The 26489-nt window shown below is 43.8% G+C and overlaps 1 protein-coding gene across 2 annotated transcripts in view; it reads left to right on the top strand.

The window, feature by feature from the left end:
* Positions 1-26489, top strand: part of LOC126425192 (ammonium transporter Rh type B) — a 228198-nt gene that overhangs the window by 61631 nt on the left and 140078 nt on the right. The window contains exons 1-2 of one of the 2 annotated variants that reach the window (XM_050088147.1): positions 7287-7398; positions 17364-17530. In XM_050088147.1, coding sequence (XP_049944104.1) covers positions 17377-17530 — 154 coding nt within the window. In that variant the 5' untranslated portion in view covers positions 7287-7398; positions 17364-17376. Of the gene's footprint in view, positions 1-7286; positions 7399-17363; positions 17531-26489 lie in introns of those variants that run through there. The other variant, XM_050088146.1, reaches the window with a different exon arrangement.

The raw sequence follows: 26489 nt of genomic DNA, 5'->3' as shown, positions 1-26489 counted from the left end.
TCAAGCTGGTAGTGGATCTATAATGGTGTGGGCCGAATCCAGTTGGTGTGATGTGGGACCGCTGATAAGTCTAGTTACGACTCTGACAGGTGAAACGTACGTAGGCATGCTGTCTGATCACCTGTATCCAGTGATGTCCATTGTGCATTCCGGCGGACTTCGGCAATTCCAGCGGACAGTGCGACGCCCCAGACGTCCAGAATTGCTACAGAGTGGCTCCAGGAACACACTTCTGAGTTTAAACACTTCCTCTGCCCACCAAACTCCCCAGACATGAACATTGTTGAGCATATCAGGGCTGCGTTGCAACATGCTGTTCAGAAGAGGTCTCCATCCCCTCGCACTCTTACGAGTTTATGGATACCCCTGTAGGATTCATAGTGTCAGTTCCCTCATGCACTACTTCAGACATTAGTTCATCCAACGTCGTGTTGTGACATTTCTGCATGCTCGCGGGGTCCCTCCTCAATATTAGGCAGTTGTACCAGTTTCTTTGGTTCTTCGATGTAGAAAGTTAATAGTTCTCAGACTGTGGCGTGAACACTGATAATATGTAATGTTTTTGTTTTTCTTTTGTTGTGTTGATATGACTTATGGAATAACGTTAAGTATGATATTGATCTATGAGATGGTTTTGATCTTAAGGCTTCAGTCGCCGTTGCGTGACTTTGGTTAAACTGGATCAATCTGAATACTGCCCAGCCGCGGATTTGTAACGGTTGAACGGCTGAAAGCCGCCAGAAATTCTCCAAAGATGACGAAGCTATACAAAGAACCGGCTTCCTTTGCTTTCAAATGTTCAAATGTGTGTGAAATCTTTTGGGACTTAACTGCTAAGGTCATCAGCCCCCCAAGCTTACACACTACTTAACCTAAATTATCCTAAGGACAAACACACACACCCCCAATGCCCGAGGGAGGACTCCAACCTCTGGCGGAACCAGCCGCATTCGCTTTAAACAAATAAGGAAATGTTCAACTGAACTTAAACGTGGTCGTAATTCTCTTGGACAAGATTCTACGCCTACATAAACATCCATACCCTGTAACCCTATCTGAGATGCTTGGCGGAGGGTACATTTTAGAACTTAAACAGGTGTACAGTTCTATACTTTGCCATTTTGTTATCATTTTTGGAGATCCTATTGGTTTTTGATACGCCAAGTTCAGAAATTGGAACGATTTCCCCCTATCAAGTTTTTTTCTCACAGTGATAATGAAGATTCAGATAATTCATATCAAAACACAAATATTCAAAAAAATCTATTAAAAAGTGGTAAAATGGAGCGGTTATAACATTAAAATAAAGATTTATGTTCTTCACCACTAATACAGTGAAGTAAATCTAGATGTCTGTTCCTTTTCCCTTCAGTTCTCCGTTTCGAACTTTTTCTTTTGTACAGTGCCGAAGGAAATACACTGTTCAGCATCGAGCAATGGCAGGTTGCAACATTTACATCCCATCGGTTCCGGTAGCTCCGTTTCATTTCTTTAATGTTTCGTTGTTTCTCTCTTAACCAGACTGGAATCCATATGATCCCGTTGTGTGCAGCGATCGTTGAGTATAGACAATGGAGAAAAGAACAGCAATCGATCGTGAAATCTGTCGTTCTATTATGGCAAATCTAGATTTCAACCGTAACATAGTCATCCTTGTTACATTTAACAGCATGTGACATTAGTTCAAAGTATCACATAGTAAACAGTACTGCTGGTGTACAGGAGCTTAATATGAACTGCATGTTAGACTCCTGTAAGCTCTACGCCACCAATATTGTTTACTATGTGTTCTTTCCCGCAATGAAGATGACTATGCAACAGTTGAAATCTATATCTGCTGTAATAAAATGACGGATTTCGTAAGCGACTGCTATTCTTTTCTCCATTGTCGACCTTCCTCTCTGTTCTTCTCGCGTAGGACCTAGATTTACTGGAGTGGGAGTCCAGGAACTGCGCCGCGCGGGATTAGCCGAGCGGTCTTGCGCTGCAGTCATGGACCGTGCGGCTGGTCCCGGCGGAGGTTCGAGTCCTCCCTCGGGCATGGGTATGTGTGTTTGTCCTTAGGATAATTTAGGTTAAGTAGTGTGTAAGCTTAGGGACTGATGACCTTAGCAGTTAAGTCCCATAAGATTTTACACACATTTGAACATTTTTGAGTCCAGGAACTGTAGATTTTTATTCATCGAGGCACCCAGAGTTTTGAAGTTATCCACCGTGTTTCTAGCTATTTTCTGCTAATCGGGGTCTTTGTATACGTAACAGCCTAGAAAATTGTTAACAAGTTCTGTAAAGGATATCCATTCTGACCTTTCAGTTTCTTTCATTGGTGATGAGACGCCTACGTATGTGTCACCTGTCAGAGTCGTATCTAGACGTATCAGGGCTCCCATAGCACTCAGACTGCATTGGCCCCACACCATTACACAGCCACCACCAGCTTGAACAGTTACCTGCTGACATGCAGGTCATTCGATTCGTAACGTTATCTCTATACTCGGACACGTATATCCACTCGATACAATTTGAAACGACATTCGCCTGACCAGGCAACAAGTTTCCAGTCATCAACAGTCCAATATCGGTGCTGACGGGTACAGGCGAGGCGTAAAGCTTTGTGTCATGGAGTCGTCAACGGTACACGAGTGGGTCTTCGGCACGGAAAACCCATATCGACGAAGTTTCGTAGATGGTTCGCAGGCTGACACTTGTTGATGGCCCAGCACTGAAATATTCAGCGATTTGCGGAAGGTTCGCACTCCTGTCACGTTGAACGATTGTCTTCAGTCGTCGTTGATCCCGTTCTTGCAGGATCTTTTCCCGGCCGCAGCGATGTCGGAGATTTGATGTTTTACCGGATTCCTGATCACGGTACACTCGTGAAATGATCCTACGGGAAAATTCCCGCTACACCGCTAGCTCGGAGATACTGTGTCCCATCGCTCGTGCACCGACTACAACATCACGTTCAAATTCAATTAAATCTGAATAATTTCCTATCGTATGCAGCAGTAACCAATGTAACAACTGCGCCAGACACTTCTCTCACATAGGCGTTACCGACTGCAGTACCGTATTATGCCTGTTTACGTATCTCTGTATTTGAATACGCATGCCTGTACCAGTTTCTTTGGCACTCCATTGTACTTTTGCAGCTGGCCGTAGTGGCCGAGCGGTTTTAGGCGCTACAGTTTGGAATCGCGCGACCGCTAGGTCGCAGGTTCGAATCCTGCCTCGGGCATGGATGTGTGTGATGTCCTTAGGTTAGTTAGGTTTAAGTAGTTCTAAATTCTAGGGGACTGATGACCTCAGAAGTTAAGTCCCATAGTGCTGAGAACCATTTGATTTCGTACTTGTGTAGATTACTCTCTTAATCCCAAGAATACAAAATTTTTGGCCCTCCAATTGTCGCAAATACTAGTAAAATGTATTCTGAATAGGAATCTGTAGAATTTGTACATTCTGCATGTAGTCAAATGTAATATCAAGTCGTCTGTCGTTGTAGCTTCTTCTGTAAGCTTAGTATAACATTATTGGGCTTTTCACTTGTGAACCATTAGCTATGCAGTGACAGATTGTATTGCAACATCGTTAGGGTGGTGGCTTTCTCTGTTTCACCTTGAGATCTTCATATGTGCAGCAGCCCTCTATTTCAGGGCGTCCGAAATGCAAACTGAAATTTTCTTCGGTATGTTTCTCCTTAAACAACTTATACAGCCCTAGAATGTTAACTGTACGTTCGTTTACTGGAAAACTTTCATTGTGTTGCCCAGTAGCTTACCTTGCGTCTGATGTAAGCGCTCCCTTGACATGCTAGAAGAGCTTCAGTCACAGACTGAAGTCCTTATAGCATATAACGTGAATTTTGTAGCATCTTTCCTACCATAACAGGATATCTGACGCAGTGCCTTCTACCATTAGCAGATGCAGCTACCCTAAAGCAATTCGTCAATTTGCTTAACATCGTTTTGAATATTTCCTGACCGAGGCCCTTACAGCACGTGGCGATTCAATTACTCAGGTCTTGCCCTCACAGTCCGAAAAGGGGCAGTACATAGTGGGTGGCAGCATAGTGCTAAATCCATCACTTGAAACTGATTCCTGAAATTTTGTGTTTTGTGTGCCATTAGGATTCCTTGTTACTCCCTTGACGCTCCCCGGAGAACAGAACAAACCTGTGACCCTTCGTGTGGTTCTTCTTTCTATACGTTCAATATGGTACAAGTCAACAGTATTCTAGGACGCGTCGCAGAGTGTTTTGTAGCAAATGTCCTCTGTGAACAAACTCTGATTTCCGAATAATCAATGAACCAGTCTCCAGAATGAGATTTTCACTCTGCAGCGGAGTGTGCGCTGATATGAATCTTCCTGGGAGATTAAAACTGTGTGCTGGATCGAGACTCGAACTCGGGACCTTTGCCTTTCGCTGGCTACCCAAGCATGACTCACGCCCCGTCCTCACAGCTTCACATTTTTGGAAGGTAGGAGACGAGGTACTGGCAGAAGTGAAGCTATGAGGACGGGGCGTGTCGTGCTTGGGTAGCTCAAATGGTAGAGCACATGCCCGCGAAAGGTAAAGGTCCCGAGTTCGAGTCTCGGTCTGGCACACAGTTTTAATCTGTCAGGAAGTTTCAATGAACCAGTCTGTCACCTGTTTCACCTATGACTGAACCTATTAGATCATTCCATTTCAGATCCCTACTAATTGACATCTTCCATTTGTCACTGATAGTGAGTGAATGTACTTAAGTTTTGTGAAGTGCAGAAGTTTATATTTTTGTAAATTTATAGCAAACTTCGAATTTTTGCACGACTTTGAAATCTTATGATCTGACTAAATATATGTGCAGATTTTTGAGACGGTAATTCATACTGATGGCATTACTATATGCAGAGAAAAAGAATTACAAGATGTGTGGAATGGAATGAACAGTCTGATGAGTGCAGAATACGGATTGATAGTAAATCGAAGAAATACGAAAGTAATGACAAGTAGCGGAAAAGTAGACGAAGTTAATGCATCCCGCTTCTTAGGCAGCAAAATAACCAGTGATGTAAAAAGAGGAAAACAAAGCAGAATAGCATTGTTAGGAGGGAGGGGTTCAGGGTGGGGATTCAGATGGGTGTAGTGTATGTAGGCTGTTTAGATTTTGTAGCGCTCTGTATGAAAATCACTGGCTGTGCTGTGTGCAGTCTGTGACTGGGTGGCATTGTTGGAATATTCGCTATTGTAGTGTTGGACAGTTGGATGTTAACAGCGTGTAACGTTGCGCAGTTGGAGGTGAGCCGCCAGCAGTGGTGGATGTGGGGAGAGAAATGGCGCAGTTTTGAGAGCGGATGATCTGGACGTGTGTCCATCAGAGAGAGTAAATTTGTAAGACTGGATGTCATGTACTGCTATATATATTATGACTTTTGAAGACTAGTAGGGTAAATACATTGTTTGTTCTCTTTCAAAATCTTTCATTTGCTAACTATGCCTATCAGTAGTTAGTGCCTTCAGTAGTTTGAATCTTTTATTTAGCTGGCAGTAGTGGCGCTCGCTGTATTGCAGTAGTTCGAGTAACGAAGATTTTTGTGAGGTAAGTGATTTGTGAAAGGTATAGGTTAATGTTAGTCAGGGCCATTCTTTTGTAGGGATTATTGAAAGTCAGATTGCGTTGCGCTAAAAATATTGTGTGTCAGTTTTGTGTTGATCAGAATAAGTAAAGAGAGAAATGTCTTGAGTACGTTCAGTTCTGTTCAGCTGTTTGAAGGTCAAATAATGTAAGAGGTTTATCAGCACAGTAATTCATTGATTTTTCTAAGGGGACGTTTCAGTAGCATTGGCAGAAAGGACATTCTGGACCAAGAGAAGTCTACTAATATCGAACATAGGCCTTAATTTAAAGAAGAAATTTCTGAGAAAGTACGTTTGGAGCACAGCATTGTATGGTAGTGAGACGTGAACTGTGAGAAAAAGGAACAGAAGAGAATCGAAGGATATGAGATGTGATGTTACACAAGAATGTTGAAAGGTGGGCCGATAAAGTAAGGAATGAGGAGGTTCTCCGCAGAATCGGCGAGGGAAGGAAAATATGGGAAACACTGACAAGAAGAAACTACAGGGTGCTAGGACACGTGTTAAGAGATGAAGGAATAACTTACTTGGTTCTAGAGGGAGCTGTAGAGAGCAAAAATTGTAGAGGACGACTGAGATTGTAATACATACAGCAAATAATTGAAGTAGTTAGGAGTTGTTATCTGAGGCGAAAAGGTTGGGACAGGAGAGGAATTCGTGCCAGGCAGCATTAAACATTAAACTGGGCAGAAGACTGCTGCCTTAAAAAAAAAAAAAAAAAGTGACGGTGTGAAACTTTACCGAACACCTTATGTGGGAGCCAGTATCTCGCTATCTATACCTCCCGTCCGCCCCGGTAGCTGAGTGGTCAGCGTGACAGACTGTCAATCCTAAGGGCCCGGGTTCGATTCCCGGCTGGGTCGGAAATTTTCTCCGCCCAGGGACTGGGTGTTGTCCTAATCATCATCATTTCATCCCCATCGACGCGCAGGTCGCCGAAGTGGCGTCAAATCGAAAGACCTGCACCAGGCGAACGGTCTACCCGACGGGAGGCCCTAGCCACACGACATTTCCATTTATCTATACCTCCTTCTGGGTCTTGCAGATGAACAAAAAATTTTCAAATGTGTGTGAAATCCTATGGGACATAGCTGCTAAGGTCATCAGTCCCTAAGCGTACACACAACTAAAATTATCCTAAGGAGAAACACACACACCCATGCCCGAGGGAGGACTCAAACCTCCGTCGGGATCAGCCGCACACTCCATGACTGCAGCGCCCTAGACCCCTCGGCTAAGCAGACAAACAGAGCGAGCTGGATTTCACACGACCGTGCTTTTCAGACCCCATGTTGATTTCGATGTAGGAGATTGTCTGTCTCCAGGAGTGTCATAGTACGCTCACTCGCTTGCTTCCTGCGTGTTGACGCAGTTCTCAGAAATAGCAGCGCAGCTGTTCGTCTCTGCTGCTTCGTAGTGCTGGGAACAGAACAGAGTTGGGTTCACAGTGGGTAGTTTCTCGGAAGAGCACTGGAATTACCATCCGTGTTGGCGGAAGAAGTGCGTGTGCCAGCAGTAGTGGTATGAGGTAACTGAGGCAGAGGTGTAATCGGTGGAAAGAATTTGGCTCGAGAGGGGGGCGGGGTATTGGATGGTCAGGGTGGAGGGAGTCAGAGTGGGGAGGGAGAGAGGGGCGTTGCTCCCTGGAGGCCCGTCCCCTGGGGAGACGTGATGAGGAAGCGGCTACTCACGCAGCTGCGAGTGACGCGATCCTCGTATGCGTGCCAGGACGGCACCAGCTGCTACTGCTGAACACCTGCTGCAAATTTCGCCGTTCTGAGGTGAGTACTGCACGCTGCAGGCCTACGAACTGGTGGTTCGCATCTCACCTTTGTAAAGTAGACGCCCTTTTCTTGCTGCAGTGTTTATACAGGGTAATCATCTTGGGGTTGAAGCTCTTTTTTCCGTGTTTGCTTTAACAGTAACAATGTTTACAGCTGGTAAACAGTGACAGTGACAACTCTATATATAGTGTTTGACAGTGATGAAGTTGAGGAAAAAGAAAATGTGTAAGCAGGAGAGCTTCTGTTAAGTTTGGAAGGCAGGAGACGAGGTACTGGCAGAAGTAAGCCTTTGAGGACGGGGCGTGAGTCGTGCTTGGGTAGCTCTGTTGGTAGAGCACTTGCCCACGAAAGGCAAAGGTCCCGAGTTCGAGTCTCGGTCCGGGACACAGTTTCAGTCTGCCAGGAAGTTTCATATTAGCGCACACTGCGCTGCAGAGTGAAAATCTCATTCTGGAAACATACCCCAGGCTGTGGCTAAGTTACGTCTCCGCAATATCCTTTGTTTCAGGAGTGCTAGTTCTGCAAGGTTCGCAGGAGAGCTTCTGTTAAGTTTGGAAGGTACGAGACGAGGTACTGGCAGAAGTAAAGCTGTGAGGACGGGGCGTGAGTCGTGCTTGGGTAGCTCAGATGGTAGAGCACTTGCCCACGAAAGGCAAAGGTCTCGAGTTCGAGTCTTGTCTGGCACACAGTTTTAATCTGCCAGGAAATTTCAAATGTGTAAGAGGTTGCAGATAACAAACTGTGGAACAAAACAATCAGTGTAGAAACACAACACATCAGAAAAACCACACCATGTGGTAAAAAGATGGAAAATAAAAGCGCACTGAAGATTCTGCAACTGCAGTGAAACATGTTTGGGTTAAAAAACAAAATTGTGTTCTACTAAAGGCAGACCATATCCAAAAATATTCGTATTTATACAGGATGTTTGAGAAAGAACTCCCTAGTTTTAAATACGAATTTAATGTGGAAATTAATGAAAAATTACATGAATGAGTACATATCATGAAAGAGAATTCCTTCAAGTTTTGTTTAATGTTGGTGGACGTCAACGTGGAATCCATTTCTTGCCCTGCACACATCGAGACGATATTCCACTTCTCGCCCCGTATTCACCGACATTCCAGGTGTAACTGTCCCAACCGCCGCGACGATTTTTTCCAGTAAATGAATGATGTCTCTGACCTTTTCACTGTACACAACATTTTTTATGTGGCCCCAAAAGAGAAAGTCTAGTGAGGTTAAGTATATGTATATATGTATGTGTATTTCAAGTGTTCGATTTCAACCAAACTTGGTAGGCATATCACTGTCTGGAAATCATCGCTATGGCGATAAAAACCACATTCCTATTAAAAGGGTGTGAGTGATGAAATCAGTGTAGCTCTCGGTGTGCGAGTACCCACGCTTTAGTCATTGTGTATTTGAGAAAGCGCTTAGAGATATGCAACTAACTTTACGTATAATTTCAAAATTTTACAATACGTTTCCCCGCTGAGCACACCAACAAAACGATGAAATGAAAACGGTTTATCGCTTACCACATTTTCGCTGTGCATGTAGTAAAATTGCTGCATGAACCATAACTTTTTAGTTCATGACTTCTTTACTACAGCGTCCGCAGATATATTTTGCATAGAGTACCCACACCTGCCACTGAATGTATCTAGAAAAACATATCATTGTAAGACGTATAGTTCGGGAGATATGACGTCATAAACACTGAGATTTATAAAAAAAATTGCGCATCATGCATGACGTTGTAATTTATTACTTCTTTTCTTCGAACTCAATTCGCAAGATATTCCTCAGGCAGTAGCCTCATATACCACTGGATGTACCTGCAAAATTATAACATTGTAAGCACATAGTTTAGAATATACGTCATAAACATTTCATAAACATTGAGCCTGATTGAAATGAAACTACAGCGCGAAATTCGCTAGGGATACAGATGAAATACTTGTAATATATGTTATATATACGTGAAATACGTGGGTTGGAACATTAATAGTGGCAACTATTTATTTACAGCTCGTACAAAATAGATACGTGTTTCAAAGTTTTACTGACTTTCAAAGTAGTCACCAGCATTGCTTATAACCCGTTGCCAGCGATGTGGAAGTCGTAGGATACCCTTAGCAGTGCCAGTTGTGTTGACAGTTCGAGCGGAGCGGTCTACGGCCCGACGAAATTATAGCAGGTCTGAAGCGAATGCCGTGAAGTGTTTCCTTCAGTTTAGAAATCGAACTCGAGGGCTTAAGTCAGGGGAGTGCAGTAGATGGTACGGCACTTAGCAGCCCCATCAGTCAAACAAATCAGTAACAGCTTGCACTGTACGTGCTTGAGTATTGTCCTGCAGAATGATGGTCAGGTCCTGTAGAAAGTGCCATCACTTCTATGCTGTTCGTTTTTGGAACACAACCTGTAGTGTCACCGCCAGACACCACACTTGCTAGGTGGCAGCCTTTAAATCGGCCGCGTCCGTTAGTATACGTCGGACCCGCGTGTCGCCACTATCAGTGATTGCAGACCGAGCGCCGCCACACGGCAGGTCTAGAGAGACTTCCTAGCACTCGCCCCAGTTGTACAACTGACTTTGCTAGCGATGGTTCACTGACAAAATACGCTCTCATTTGCTGAGACGATAGTTTAGCATAGCCTTCAGCTACGTCATTTGCTACGACCTAGCAAGGCACCATGTTCAGTTACTATTGATATTATGAATCATGTACCGCCAAGAGCGACGTTCATCATTAATGGATTAAAGTTAAGTATTCCACCAGCTGTCCTTTTTTTCTAAATTCTAATTTCCTTGTCCTGTTCCAGACCTCACGCCAGCCTGCGTGAGCTAAAACGCGTGCCTTTCGTCTTCCTCTAGTAACCCAGTGTTGGCTGTCCTGCCAACCCACAACACAACCAACGACCAGCTTAGAGAAAGAAGTGATGACACTTTGAGCAGGAACTGACCATCATTTTGGAGGACAACGCTCATGCACGTAAAGTGCAAGCTGTTACTGATTTATTTGGTTCAAATGGCTCTGAGCACTATGGGACTTAACATCTGTGGTCATCAGTCCCCTAGAACTTAGAACTACTTAAACCTAACTAACCTAAGGACATCACACACATCCATGCCCGAGGCAGGATTCGAACCTGCGACCGTAGCGGTCGCGCGGTTCCGGACTGAGCGCCTTAACCGCGAGACCACCGCGGCCGGCTACTGATTTATTTGACTTATAGGCCTACTAAGTACTATACCACCTACTGCACTCCCCTGATTTAAGCCTTCGTAAGTTCAACTCGATTTCTAAACGGAAGGAAATACTTCTCGATATTCGCTTTAGAACTGCTACGAATTCGTCGGGCAACAGACTGCGCCGCTCGAACTATCAACACAACTGGCACTGCTAAGAGTATCCTACAACTTCCACATCGCTGGCAATGGGTTATACACAATGCTGTTGACTACTTTGAAGATCAGTAAAACTTTGAAACACGTATCTATTTTGTACGAGCTGTAAATAAATAGTTGCCACTATTAAAGATCCAAACCTCGTACTTCAAAAATTTCTGTATTACTTTTCATATCCACAAAGTGGTGACACTGTACATTGCTCTTTACCACGGAGGCTGCAGCTGATGATGCGGCTTCAGGCCGCGAAAGCGATTGTGTTTTAATAAAAAACGCTTTTAGAGCTGTTAGCGGAATTCTTCCTAACATCATGCCTTTAAAACGGCGCCTGTAGCAGAGGTGCTTTCCAAGCAGAGAGCTTTCATTTAAAAACCTTAAACGTGGCTACGAAACAGCAACTATGTAAACTTGAAGAGGTTGACGAATCAGCCAACCAGTTGCAAAAAAAAAAAAAAAAAAAAAAAAAAAAAAAAGTTTATCAGCTCCTGACCTTGGTTTCGTTATTCGTAAAAATATCTTTTTCAGAAGTAGTGGTCCTTGTTGCATCACATGATGGTACAGTACATTAGATGAAGCCGAACGGCTCTTGTCATAAACAAAATTGAGAAAACAAGAATAATCGCAAGCCAGATTTTAAGAGCAGCCAGATCAGATATATCATACTTCAGAATGAATGTTCATTAGAAACGCCCACAGATTGAGGCTATTGTCAACATTAAATTGTAACAGGTGTCACGGGATAAAATATTTGCATAAGGTGCACGTAAATATTTTATCTATGACCTTTCGGTTAGAAACCGGTAACGGCGCTAATTAAATAAATAAACAGCATTGTAATAAGTGGCTTGTTGCTGTCGTATTCTCTGTAAGAGTCAACCTGTGTTTTGCACACAACCACGGGCTCAGAATGTCAGTATTTGATGAATTAGCACTGAAAATCGGGTTTTTAGTGACCCTGGAAGGCTTTAGGTAGGCCACTTGGAACTGGGACTGGATGGCCATTTCAGCTGTCACATGGTGTCATGTGCAGTCATCTCACATGCAGTAGCAGTCCATGTGTGTGGGATTGCGATGGACACTATTTCTCAAAGTTTCATATTCCTCTTGGAGACCAGTATATGCAAAACGAGCACTTTCTGATGGCATTCGATTCTGTATGTAAAATAGTTACTATAAGGTCTACAACTTTGCTTCCACCGTTTTACAATAGACGACAGTAGTGGAAAGTAGTGGTGCAAGTCGTTCGTCGTAAGTGTCATACAGTAAGCTTAGGCATTTGAGAACATAACGCCATCAAAATGTTAGTCGATTTTTTAATGTATCATAAAGTTTTTCTCGACTGAATACGTCAACTTATGAGCCCAATTCTCGTCATCTGCGGGATGTTTTAATTTTACGCTTTGATATATGAAGAAATCTGCGGCTGAGGGTCGTAAAAAGCTGTGTAACATCTGTGATGAGACGCCTGTTAGTGACTGAACTTCGCAGAAAATGGTTTCCATGCTTCAAGAGTGGTAATTTTGACGTTGAAGTCCGGCACGGCTGTGAAAGAGAGAAAGCTTTGGATGCTACTGCAACCGACGGGAACAATCACAGGAGGTCGTTATCGGAAGCAGTTGATGTGTTTGAGCCGAGCACTGATAGACAAACGGCCACACTACAGCGGTAGGCATGAAAAGATAATTTTGCAGCATGACAGCGCACGATCCCATTTCGAAAATCCCGTCAAAACATACTTGGAAACGTTGAAATGGGAAGTTTTACCCCACCCGCTGTATTCTCCAGATATTCCTCCCTCTGAACTGCCACCTTTCTCGATCTATGGCAAACGACCTAGCTGGCTAGCACTTACGGTCGTATGAACAAGTGCAAAATTGGATCGATTCATGATTCTCCTCAAAAGGTGCCCAGTTTATACACTGCGGGATTCGTATGCTGTCCTAAAGCTAGGAGAAAGCAGTGGCCAGCGATGACCGATACTTTGAATCTAAATTTTTTGTTAGTTTTTAACAATAATGTATCTAACTTCGAGAAAAAACGGCAGAAGCAAAGTTGTAGACCTTTTAGATGTTGGCGCCATAGTTAACTTTACATTGGAGATGGCTCTTGACAGCTTTTGCCTCCACAGTGTGTAAGGTGTCAGGCAAATCCAACACCTTCCATGAAAACCCTGACATGATAAGCAAATCCAGTAGTATGTCACATAGCTCTGAATAAATCGTGACATTAAATTAACCAAAGTAATACGAGTAACGAGTGAGCAAATGGAATACCACAGACTAACACAAGAATGCCTAAATGCATGTCATACCTTCCCACCGTGAGACAGACGCAGTTCCGAGGGGAGAAACGAGAGCAGAAGCCGAGAGCAGAACTGTGTTAAGCGAGAAGGCCCTACGATAAGGGACGGGCACCCACGTCGCCAACTAACCGCTACGACCACACCACCCGCAAGTTTTTAGCGTGAGACTTTTTCGCGTCTCTGTTACGTTAGGACCACCCCCCAGCCCATGTTCAAAGCTAGAGTCCTCCAGAAGAACAGTATAGATCTTACGATAACACAAAAAGGGCTACACCACCCGGAAGTTTTAGCGTGAGACTTTTTCGCGTCTCTGTTACATCAGGACCACCCCCCAGCCCATGTTAAAAGATAGAGCCATCCAGAAGAACAGTATGGATCTTACAATAACACTAAAAGGACCACACCAGCTGCAAGTTTTAGCGTGAGACTTTTTTGCATCTCTGTTACGTTGCAAACTTTAAAAAACGTTGCCCCGCCACGAAAAGTATAACGTTTCTCATTGGATTGAAAGAATTTTTGTAGGCGGAGCTTAAGGTTAACTTTGAGACCCTGATTGGTCAGATGAAAACACAGCCAGGTAGTTTTTTTTTTTAAACCAACTTCGGTAAATTGTAGTAAGGAGAAGTTAGGAGAGAGTTGCTTGAGAGTTGCTTCCGAGACGGCGAGGTGAGCGGAGCTGTGCTGTCCGCCGCCCCCTGACGAACACCGACAAGGAAATGAACGCACGCGATGCCGCATAACAGCGCATAAAGCTTCACTCAGAACTGCAGAAGTCTCATCTGTTACATCCCCCTTTTTGCGTAATACTAGTGTCGATCGTCAATTAAAGGTCATGGTGTTCACATTTGCCACTTGAAGTAAAAATCTGAAACGCGATGATTTTTCTGTTATATAGTTATTAAGAAGCCACATCAGGCACTATAATTTACGACAAGTTAGATAAGTAATTAAAGATAACTGAAGGTCACTGTAGACCATTTTGATAGTTTTCTCTTTTGTGAAACTTAATTTAAACCTAGATTATAGATGTGATATGGCATAGCTCATCCTTCGATCCATTGTAGAACTTGGAAACCCACTCAGGGAATATTCGTTCACATTTTTGTTGAACGCAGTTGGTTTTTACCATCCTGTATTAAAACATTTCATTTTATCAATAGTGCAATTTATAAACGATGTTTTGTGAGTAGAATAAAATTTCCAATGGTAAACTTAACTGCTTTTTCGACGTTATTTTACCAGCTAACTAAAAATAGGAAAGCCTTGAACCCCTTCCACTAAATTTAGTTAGTATTAAGATTCTTTTACAGGGAGTGCAGTGGAGCTGACGCTGAAATCATTAAGTATTTGGTTATATCGTCGCTAGACTCACTGAACTCTTCTGAATTCTACATGTCATGTGTGGTCTGGCGTCTCCTTACCAGCAACAGGTCCCAGGTTCAAACTAGCCAATTCCCTAAAAAATCCGCTCAGAGCGTCGTTGCGCGAAAGTGGTAGGGAGACACGATACAGAACAAACAGACACCACCATGAAAGTTTAGAAGTGTCAAATTCCTTGCTGCAGACAATGCTCAAATCGCCTAAGGTACCTAGCAAGGATATTTTCATATTTGAAGTCTGGTACAGCACGCAGTTGTAGTCTGTGGCAGAATTCCATACTGTCGTCTGTCAAAGGTGTCCCCATCAGCATCCTCACATATCCAGTAACGTCTCTCATTCTTCATCCCCTCCTGAAAAATCAGAATAAGAATATAAATTACAATGCACTATGACAGGAAATGACGTACAATGTGTGGCGTCCCCGCACACCAACCGCGTGCTGATATTGTCGACGCCGTAGAGCTGCTATTGCCACAGCTCTCACCGTGGAGTTGAGACACGATGCGCGATGGCGTAGGTCCCCGTTGGTGAACGGGACACAGAAATGCGAACTCGTACGATGGATGCTTCTTCTGATTTAAGATTGAATGATTCATTGCCCGGATATGCAGTAGTTGTTAAACCTTGTCTCATCCGCGTCGTACACACCACCAGTTGCGAGGAAACATTGTAATTACCTGTCTTCTCGTACGTTGTTGGCTCGTTGCTATGGAGTTGTTGAACCTGCATGAAGCGAGAGATCCACAGATACTCCTTGACCACGTCTGAGTAAACCTACGCCGTAATGCTAAAAAAATTTTCAAAAGTTCAAATGGCTCTGAGCACTATGGGACTCAACATCTTAGGTCATAAGTCCCCTAGAACTTAGAACTACTTAAACCTAACTAACCTAAGGACATCACACACACCCATGCCTGAGGCAGGATTCGAACCTGCGACCGTAGCAGTCCCGCGGTTCTGGACTGCAGCGCCAGAACCGCTAGACCACCGCGGCCGGCTTCAAAAGTTCTCTTTACAATTTATGAAGTAGGTATTTTGATATTCAGATTAAATTGTCCCTGCTGAACAGTCGTTGCTTAACTATCACTGATTAAATCACTTAATAATGTAGTCCACGCTTGATATTTCACTTGGAACGAACAGTTTATTGTTTCTTGACCACTAAATACTTTGTAACTGTCGCACCACACGCACACGCTGTTGGTTGGTAAAGTCAGTTCTATTAAAATTAAGTTTCTTGACAATTACGACAACTTGACTCTTCAGCGTAACTGTATTATCTTCGTGAAGTCGCGTAATTGTGTCCTACTCGAGAATAATTGAGTGTAGTCCTTTGATATACTATCCACTCTTCTTTTAGTTCCAACTACTCGAAAGTCAAGTCCAATATTCACTAGTTTCGCCAATAAAGTTCAATTAACCCGATATGCACGGTTAAACGTGTCTGTCAGTTCCTGTCTCAGCTTAAAAAATCAGTTTCCGAAGTTCGTGAATCACGTCACGCAAGAAACACTTCTGAACGCAAAACAATCTCGTCGCGTTCCGTGCTCTCAATAACTGAGACAAGAATTGTTCTCGCACGTCTTTACAGGACGAGAGCCTGCAAGCGACTTCCTCTGTGACCGAGTATTGTAGGCGCATTGAATTTCTTCGTTGCGCATACAACTCTCTTCCACATAAAAGTTATCTCTGACTAACATCACCTTGGACTTAGCTTTCAAGATATTAATTGCAATTATCACTTGGATATTTGTCCATTAATTAAATCTGAGGTTTCTTCCTCCTCTTTTCATAATAAAAACTCTCAGTGATGTATAATGTTGTTGTTATCGAAACTTCTCGGTGTTAGTTTACCGGCAAAGATGTATTTGCCAAGATAACTCTTCCCTACTTCATATTATGATATTCTGTCTTAACTGACTTTAAGAGGGTCGTTGGGGTGTTATAAATGCAAGCAATAGTACTCATTGTCGAAGCTTCTGGACAATTGCAGCTGGAGATGGTGGCCATCTTGGTGCTGCTGTCGGCTCCGGACCTATGAACGCAATAAAAGGCTAGCTAAGCTCCCTGGCTCAAAACATCTGATGCGCTCACCAACTGGAGATAGCAGTCACGTTGGTGCCGAAGTTGGTGCTCCCTCTACACGTCACGTGCCCCGTTTGCTAGGCCATCTAGCCAATGACTACCAATGCAGAAATAGTATTTTTCCAGATGATGGACATCCATGGCCCTTTTGTGAAGTCCTCGACAGTTGAAACCGGTGACTGTTGTTGTGGTTGACAGGAGAGCCAACACCGTGTTACTAGAGGAGGCCGAAAGGCACGCGTTTTAGCTCACGCAGGCTGGCGTGAGGTCTGGAACAGGACAAGGAAATTAGAATTTAGAAAAAAACGACGTAGCTGGTGGAATACTTAACTTTAATCTATTAATGATGAACGTCGCTCTTGGCGGTACATGATTCACAATATCAATAGTAACTGAATATGCCGCCTTGCTAGGTCGTAGCAAATAACGTAGCTGAAGGCTATGCTAAACTGTCGTCTCGGCAAATGAGAGCGTATTTTGTCAGTGAACCATCGCTAGCAAAGTCGGCTGTACAACTGGGGCGAGTGCTAAGAAGTCTCTCTAGACCTGCCGTGTGGCGGCGCTCGGTCTGCAATCACTGATAGTGGCGACACGCGGGTCCGACGTATACTAACGGACCGCGGCCGATTTAAAGGCTACCACCTAGCAAGTGTGGGGTCTGGCGGTGACACCACAACTGTGTTGGTACTGCAGTTGGTGCTGAGTCTATCCACTGTGGAGAACGTTGGTAAGACACCAAGCACATGACACCCAGTGTAGAAATGGTATGTCTTGTTGCAGGCGCTGGACGATCATGGCTAAGTGGAGCCCCCGGCAGTTGGAGGTGGTGGTAATCTTGGTGCTGCAGCTGGTGCTCTTGTTGGTGCTGGGACTGTGCACCACCTACCAGACAGGCGAGGCCACCGAGCACGTGACACCGGATGCAGAAATGGCGAAGTACTACCCCCGTGAGTAACTATGCATTTCTTGTCTCCTTCTAGAGCGCTAAATATTATCGCTAACTTTTTTTGGTTATTTAGATTAAGGATTTTCGACATAGAGGTTATTAGAAAAAATAAATTATTATTTAAATTTTCACACTAAGCGTATTGCATAAATATACGAGTGTAATCTAACGAAAGGTACAACACGGATACTTAAAATCTTGAACATAATTTACTGAGGTTATGACTTTCAGTTGCTGTCAGTATTTTATTTGTACATAATTTCTCCGCTGTTTCAGTATCCCAGGTCCAGTATTAGTTCTTCTGTGACCTTCTTCTTTACTGGTTTCCTTCTCCCTATTTTGCTCTAAAATTTACAATCTAAGCTTTTATCTCTTAGAATATGCCTGAATGGAGGACATTTCCTTCTTTCGATATATTTGTGAAATCTTTATGTCCCCTTATTCCTTCTAATGCTGCTTCATTTTTCTCTCCTGTCCACCTAGGACCGGTCATCCTACGCCATGACCACATATGACCTTCTAGAAATAATAAACAACCAACCAGTTGCAAAATGGAAGATTTGTTAAACCCCTTTACTATGGTTTCAACGTGTATAAAAATGTTATCTCCAGAAGGGAATACTAACAGCGTAAACAGGTTAACATTAAGAAATTGTGAAGAAATATATGTTGGATTACACGTTGTGGCAGAGGTACGTTAGAAAATAGCCGAAAGGCGCCAGTCAAACATGAAATTTCAACTCTCTAACAATTAAAACATGCTCAACATTGTTGTCATTTGGTATTTTCTCGCCTCTGTTGTGGACTAGCATCACGTACGCAACGCTGGGGCTAAGGAAAGCTTCTGGTAAAAGAGGCCATTAGCAGTATGTACAAGGAGTGTGCGTGATAGTGAATGAAACTTTATCATGCTAAATTTGCTGAAAACGTTATGGCGTTAAAAACCTCATCATATTTAGCTGTGTACATATTTAAAATTAATAAAATCGCAACAAATAATATATTACCGTCCACAAATGTCATTCTGGTAAAACAAATTACGTAAAATTGTGAATAGTGCAAGTAGAAAGAGTAGCAAAAAGAACCAGGCTGTAGAAGGGGGCGGGAGGAGGAAAAGGGAGAGGATTGGGGGTAGAGGGAGGAGGGAGGGAAGGACGGAAAGGGGAAAGGGGGAATCGTGATAGATGGTGGTGGATTTGGGGGCGGAGGGTGGGTGGAAGATTATAAAACATGTATAGCTGTCAAATATAAGATATCTGAAAAATTTGGAACATCAAAGCTCATAATAACAAAGAAGAAACAAAAGTATCACTAACATTAACAGGCGAGGAAAATAACATATCCTAAAGGCAAAATGTAAGATCGAGCCACTTCTTTGTTACTTTAGCGAAAATAGGGGTCTGAAACTGTCTAGGAAATTTCTATTTTGAAGTTGCACCTGTTCATATAAAATGGATCCCTCTTCACGAGTAAAATGTTTATAAGTATCTAATTCTTTTAGTAGGTCAAGCTTGTTATCTTTGCTTTCTTTATGCAAAAGTTTTAAGTGTACTAGTGTCCGTGGTGTGCGTTAGAGAAAAGCAGATGTTCAGAAAAAGTGGAGTTGTACACATTTCCACCACCTTTATCTAGCAAGTGCTCTTTGCATCTAACTTTGAACGGTCTGTCTGTCTGTCCTATGTAACAGTTAGGGCAGTCATTACATGTCATTTTATAAACATCAGAGTTTTTGAAACGGTCTTCTTGTGTCCTGATAGAATGGGTTAATTTTTGTTTTACGCTGTTGTTTACAGAGAAAGCAACTTTACAGCCGTATTTCTTGTTTAACAGCCGACTACTTCTGTGCGATACATTTCCTAGGAAAGGTATACAAACAAATTTTTTACTCACATCTCCTGTCTTCAAGCTGTTCTTACCCAAAGGTGCACACTAAACACCTTTTTTTGTTTCTTTACAATATAATCAACCACCTTAGTGCCATACCCATTGTTAATTGTAATGGGCTTAATTACGGATATTTCTTTTTGGAAACAATGCATTTCGAAAGGAGAGCGCACTGCGCGTTTTATTACAGAGGGGAGGAGAGCGGATTTTTGTGATTGTAGATGATATGAGTTGGGTGTAATGATGTTACCTGCAAGAATAGGTTTACGAAAAAGTCAAAGCTGATTTCGTTCTAGAGTAAACTTAATTTCGAATCTAGGAAATGCCCCCCCCCCTCCCCCCGCCTCACTACCATTCTGCGCTCTGGTTCTTTTTATTTATAGTTTCTATTTGCGCTGTTCACAGTTTTACGTAAATTGTTCTTACCACAGTGACATTTGTAGATAGTAACTTATTATTTGTTGCCACTTTGCCAATTTTAAATTTCTGGTTTTTAATGTCAAAATTTTAGTCTTAACGATTTAACCAAGTTTAGCATTGTAAAGTTTCACTCACTGTCGCGCACCCTCGTTGCGCATACTAGGAGTGCTCTCTCTTGGCATAAGGTTCCCTTAGCCCAAGCATATCGTACGTGATGCTAATGCACTAGCTGTACATTCGTGAGGAAGCACGAAGTGATTACACAGCTGTTGTGCGTGTTTTAATTGTAATGGAGCTGAAGTTTTATATTTGACTGACGCCTTTCGGCTCTTTTCTCTTCTTTTTTTTTTTTTTTTCTCTGGCGTACCTATGCCACAGCATGTAATCCAGTAAGTCTGAATATATATATATATATATATATATATATATATATATATATATATATGTGTGTGTGTGTGTGTGTTTGTTTGTTTTTCATTTTTAGCTTGTTCAGGTTGTCAGTATTCCCTTCTGAAGAAGACGTTTCTATAAACGTTGAAACTGTGGTAAAAGGGTATTAATAAACCTTTCAATTTGCAACTGATTGGCTGATTACCACTTCTACAAGAAGATTTAACTCTACGGCTGATGTGCCACAGCTAACGTGCCACAGCAATGCCTCTGCGACGTGGTTATCGTCGTCGCTGGCGTCGCAGTGTACCTGTGTATCGCAGTTTGAAGGCGATTGATATTGACTTGGCTGGACAATTTAATAAACAGCAATTGATTGGAGGTCAAAATGTTTTTCGTATTGTGACAAGCCAGTTGCTCGACCACCATTGAGCAGACGTTTTCAATTGGTGAAAGATCTGGAGAATGTGCTGGCCAGGGCAGCAGTCGAACATTTTCTGTATCCAGAAAGGCACGTACAGGACCTGCAACATGCGGTCGTGCATTATCATGTTGAAATGTAGGGTTTCGCAGGGATCGAATGAAGGGTACCGCCGCGGGTCGTACCACATCTGAAATGTAACGTCCACTGTTGAAAGTGCCGTCAATGCGAACAAGAGGTGACCGAGACGTGCAACCAATGGCACCCCATACCATCACGCCAGGTGATACGCCAGTATGGTGATGACTAATACACGCTGCCAGTCTGCGTTCGCCGCGATGTCGCCAGACACGGATGCGACCATCATGATGCTGTAAACAGAACCTGAATTCATCCGAAAAAATGACGTTTTGCCATTCGTGCACTCAGGTTCGTCGTTGAGTACACCATCGCAGACGCTCCTGTCTGTGATGCAGCGTCAAGGGTAACCGCAGCCATGGTCTCCAGGCTGATAGTCCTTGCTGCTGCAAACGTCGTCGAACTGTTCGTTCAGATGGTCGTTCTCTTGCAAACGCTCCATCTGTTGATGCAGGGATCGAGACGTGGCTGCACGATCCGTTACAGCCATGCGGATAAGATACCTGTCATCTCGACTGCTAGTGATACGAGGCTGTTGGGATCCAGAACGGCGTTCCGTATTACCCTCCTGAACCCACCGATTCCATATTCTGCTAACAGTCATTGGATCTCGACCAACGCGAGCAGCAATGTCGCGATACGATAAACCGCAATCGCGATACGCTACAATACGACCTTTATCAAACATGATGGTAGGCATTTCTCCTCCTTACATGAGGCATCACAAGAACGTTTCGCCAGGCAACGCCGGTCAACTGCTGTTTGTGTATGAGAAATCGATTGGAAACTTTCTTCATGACAGCACGTTGTAGGTGTCGCCACCGGCGCCAACGTTGTGTGAAAAGCTAATCTTTTGCCTATCACAGCATCTTCTTCCGGTTGGTTAAATTACGCGTCTGTAGCACGTCATCTTCGTGGTGTAGCAATTTTAATGGCCAGCAGTGTATAATATACTGGCAGGGAGACTCTGAACATCTTGTACAGGGGTTGCGTGTACAAGAACTTTCAAATGGCCACAGAAATAAAAGTCCAGGGGGTTTAGGTCCGGAGAGCGTGGACACTACGCAATTGGTCCATCTATACGCATCCATCTGTCGCCGAATATGTTACTTAGAAGCCGAGGGACATCAACACTAAAATGAACAGGTGCTACATGGTGCCTCAGGTACATGTTTCACAGCACAGCTAAAGGCACATCTGCTGACAGATCAGAAACAACATTCTCTGCGATATTATGATAACTTTGTCCGTTGAGGCAGGGTGGAAGGAAGTGAGGCCCTACTAAAATGTCACCAACATTTCAGGCTCAAACACTGACAGGAAATTTTTGTTGATGACTTGCTTCAACGGTTGCGTAAGAATTGACGTCTGCCCTTACATGACGATTGCAAAAAGTTATGTGTCTGATATGATCAATGAGTTGTAGAAAATTAGCTGTATCACGGAAAGAAAGCGTTCCCAGTCCCATGTTCATGTAACATACCTTTTTCGTATACAGGTACGTATGAGGAACGTGTCCTGCAATTTGTGCCTACATTTTTGTTACACTTTGTATACGTAGCCAAGAGTGTACGGAACCGTCAGTGCGCTAGTCCTATTGGCACCTGGTCAGTTTTTCCGTATCTGATGTAACTTCCCCGCAAGAAATGAGGTTTAATAATAATGCAAAATGGAACCATGCGTGAACTCCCCACAAAATTGATAAATGATGATGTGACTGCAGCCAAGCGTAAACTCGCCACACAAATTATGGAATGAAAATTGACCATAAACCAACAACAATAATATTAATTAAATAATGAACCGTGAACTGAATGTAACATCTCAACAGAAGGAATTAAACCTGATAAATTGTATAAGGGCAGCAGCGCTGACCTTCGGCCCTGTGAAATAATTAAACCTGATAAATTTTATAAGGACAGCAGCGCTGACCTTCGGCCCTGTATTCTGAATAAAAAAAAGCAAAAATTCTTACCTCAATAAAAACTGCATCTTTATCTGCTCTTATCTATCGACACAGCTTCGTACAATGCTGGCGTATATTTAATTTTGATTCTTGGAGGAAATGCATAGGAAATATTCTTTAAATTGAAATGAATGTTTTTCTTTAAAAGAGTTACTTTATAAAAAAAAATTATTATTGGGGGATTTTTTGAACAAATCAATTACAATTAACATACATTACTAGATGTGCGCAATACTGCGTCTTTACCTTCTACAACAATACATATCGTCCCGAGTCGTGACCAGAGTCGCGAGAAGAGCACGCCGCCGACGCATGCCGACTTCTGCTCGGTACAACCGTTCACTCGCTACTACCGTATCCGACTGACTACTCCCTCTCCCGACTCGCTACGTACTAGCGCTGTTCCTGCCGACTCGCTACGCGCGACTACTGACTACTACTGCAGACAGAGTACAACTGAACACTCGCGCGGTCAAGCGCAGACTAGCAACGATAAATAACTCTCTGGTCAGAGATTCTGTCATGCCTCGCCATCGCTGGTAATGAATACATACGTGTTTCACTGACCAGCTTTATGCAGCTAGCTAGTGGAGCGGGACGGTTGCGCGACATACGAGGGTTGCCCAGAAAATGATACACAGCATTTTTTTTCTCTGCCGAGAGCAATGCTACGAAAGCGAAACGTTGAAGTCTCTTGAGTGAACGCGCCAAGTTTGCGTCACTTCCGACAGATAGCGTATCTGCAGGGCAGTGCCAAAATGGCGTCTGTAAGTGATGTACGTTACAAGCAACGTGTCGTTATTGAATTTCTCAGTGCAGAGAAAGAAACTGTGGGTAATATTCACAAACGTTTGTGAAAAGTCTATGGAGCATTTGCTGTTGGCAGAAGTACAGTTAGTCTCTGGTCACGGAGGGTGACGTCATCAGAAGGCGGTTCGGCGGAGCTCCACGATTTGCAGCAGTCGGGGAGACCGTCCACGGCTGCACACCTGACATGTTGCAGCGAGCCGATTTTGTCATTCGCGAGGGCAGACGCGTTACGACTCGGCAGTTGGCGCTGCATCTGTAAATCATCAAATGAAATGTGGATGCAATTGTCCGCACTCTTGCATGTTTAAAAGTGTGTGCAACATGGGTCCCGCGGAGTCCAGTGATGGTTCACAAATAGCACAGAAAAAACATTTGTCTTGATCTGTTGCAACGTTTCTAAGCTGAGGGGGAGGCCCGGAGTGTGACAGGTGATGAAACCTAGGTTCACCATTTTGTGGCCGAAACAAAACGACAGTCGATGGAATGGCGCCATTCTCACTCCCCGTAGAAGAAAAAATTCAAAGCAGCTGCTTCCGCCGATAAGGTCATGATCACCGTGTTCTGGGACTGTGAAGGTGTGATTCTCACTGATGTGATGCCAGAGGCGGTACCACTAATTCAGAAGCATGTGTCAAGACATTAACAAAACTCGAGGCTCGCTTCCGGCCACTTCGGCGCCATAGCAACCCAAGAGCTGCTTTGCTGCAACACGATAACACACGGAATCACACAAGTCTGAGGACAGAACAGGGCCCGGCCAGGGTGGCAGAGCGGTTCTAGGCGCTACAGTCTGCAACCGCGCGACCGCTACGGTCGCAGGTTCGAATCCTGCCTCGGGCATGGATGTGTGTGATGTCCTTGGATTAGTTAAGTTTAAGTAGTTCTAAGTTCTAGGGGCTGATGACCTCAGAAGTTAAGTCTCATAGTGCTCAGAGCCATTTGAACAAACGGTTCAAATGGTTCTGAGCACTATGGGACTTAACATCTATGGTCATCAGTCCCCTAGAACTTAGAACTACTTAAACCTAACTAAGCTAAGGATATCACACAACACCCAGTTATCACGAGGTAGAGAAAATCCCTGACCCCGCCGGGAATCGAACCCGGGAACCCGGGCGCGGGAAGCGAGAACGCTACCGCACGACCACGAGCTTCGGACCCATTTGAACAGAACAGGGTTGGACCGAGTTACCCCATCTACCCTACATCCCCGACCTTGCCCACTCCCACTTGTTTGGCCATTAAAGGATACCATTCGCGGAAGACATATTGAGAAAGACGAGGAGGCGATTCACTCAGTGAAGCACGGGCTCCGCCACCAAGACAAGGATTGGTACCGGCAGGGCATACACGCCCTTCTACATCTATATATATAATCCGCTGGTCAAAAAGCGGTGTGTGGCGGAGGGAACAATTCGCGTGGATGTCATATTCCCCCCCCCCCCCCCTCCCACTGTTCCACTCGCGGATCGCGCGAGGGAAAAACGACTGTCTTTGAATGGTGATCATTGCACGATTTGAAAGTGGCAATAATAAATGCTCTACATCCTCGGCGATGATTGGATTTCGGAATGTAGTGAGCAGCCCCTTCCATTTTGCACGCCGTCTATCTGCCAGTGTGTCCCACTTCAAACTTTCTCTGAGATTTGTAACGCTCTCGCGATGGCTAAATGTACCAGTCACGAATCTTGCCGCTCTTCTTTGGACCTTCTAAACTCAGCTGGTAAGGGTCCCATACAGACGAACAATACTCTAAGACTGGACGAACTAACGTATTGTAAGGTATTTCCTTTGCTGAAGGACTGCATCGCTTCAGGATACTACCAATAAACCTCAATCTAGAGTTTGCCTTACCCGTTACTTGTGTAATCTGATCATTCCATTTCATTTCGAATCGTCACACCCAGATACTTGACGGATGTTACCGCTTCGAAAGACTGGGCATTTATTTTGTACTCTTACATTAATGGTGATGTTTGCCTTGTTATACGCAGTAGGTTACACTTACTAATATTGAGAGATAACTGCCAATCATTGCACCACGCATTTATTTTCTGCAAATCCTCATTGATTTGTTCACAAGTTTCGTGTCATACTACTTTCCTGTAGACTACAGTATCATCGGCAAACAGTCTAACGCGGCTGTCAATACCATCAACCAGATTGTTTATGTAAATCTTAAAAACCAATGGACCTATTACGCTGCCCTGGGGCACACCTGAAGTTACGCTTGTTTCTGGTGAAGTTACCCCGTTCAGGATGACATACTCCTCCCTGTCTGTTAGAAAACTTTCTATCCAACCGCATATGTCATCGCATATACCGTAAGAGCGCACTTTTTGGAGCAAGCGACAGTGCGGAACTGAGTCGAACGCCTTTCGAAAGTAGAGAAATATGGCATCAACCTGGGAGCTGGTATCTAGAGCCTGTTGAATATCATGCACAAAGAGGGCCAGCTGCGTCTCGCACGACCGCCGTTTCCTAAAACCGTGCTGGTTTCTGCAGATGAGCTTCTCAGAGTCTAGAAAGGTCATCATGCCTGAACACAAAATGTGTTCCAGGATTCTTCAACAAATCGATGTCAGTGAAATTGGCCAGTAATTATGTGCATCCGATTTTCTACCCTTTTTATAGACTGCAATGACCTGGGCCTTCTTCCAGTCCCGCGGAGTTACGCTGTTCCAATTATCTCTGGTAGATGATGGATAGGAATGGTGCTATATTTGTAGCATAGTCAACATATACAGGGTGGTGCATTGATCGTGAACGGGCCAAATGTCTCACGAAACAAGCATCATACGAAAAAACTACAAAGAATGAAAATTGTCTAGCTTGAAGGGGGAAACCAGATGGCACTATGGTTGGATTGATAGATGGCGCTGCCAAACGGATATCAACTGCGTTTTTTTTAAAATAGGAACCCCCATATTT

This window comes from Schistocerca serialis, chromosome 10 (assembly GCF_023864345.2).
Source record: "Schistocerca serialis cubense isolate TAMUIC-IGC-003099 chromosome 10, iqSchSeri2.2, whole genome shotgun sequence".
Lineage (NCBI taxonomy): Eukaryota > Metazoa > Arthropoda > Insecta > Orthoptera > Acrididae > Schistocerca > Schistocerca serialis.
Note: the sequence above shows the minus strand (reverse complement) of the source record. Positions and strands in the feature narration are given on the sequence as shown.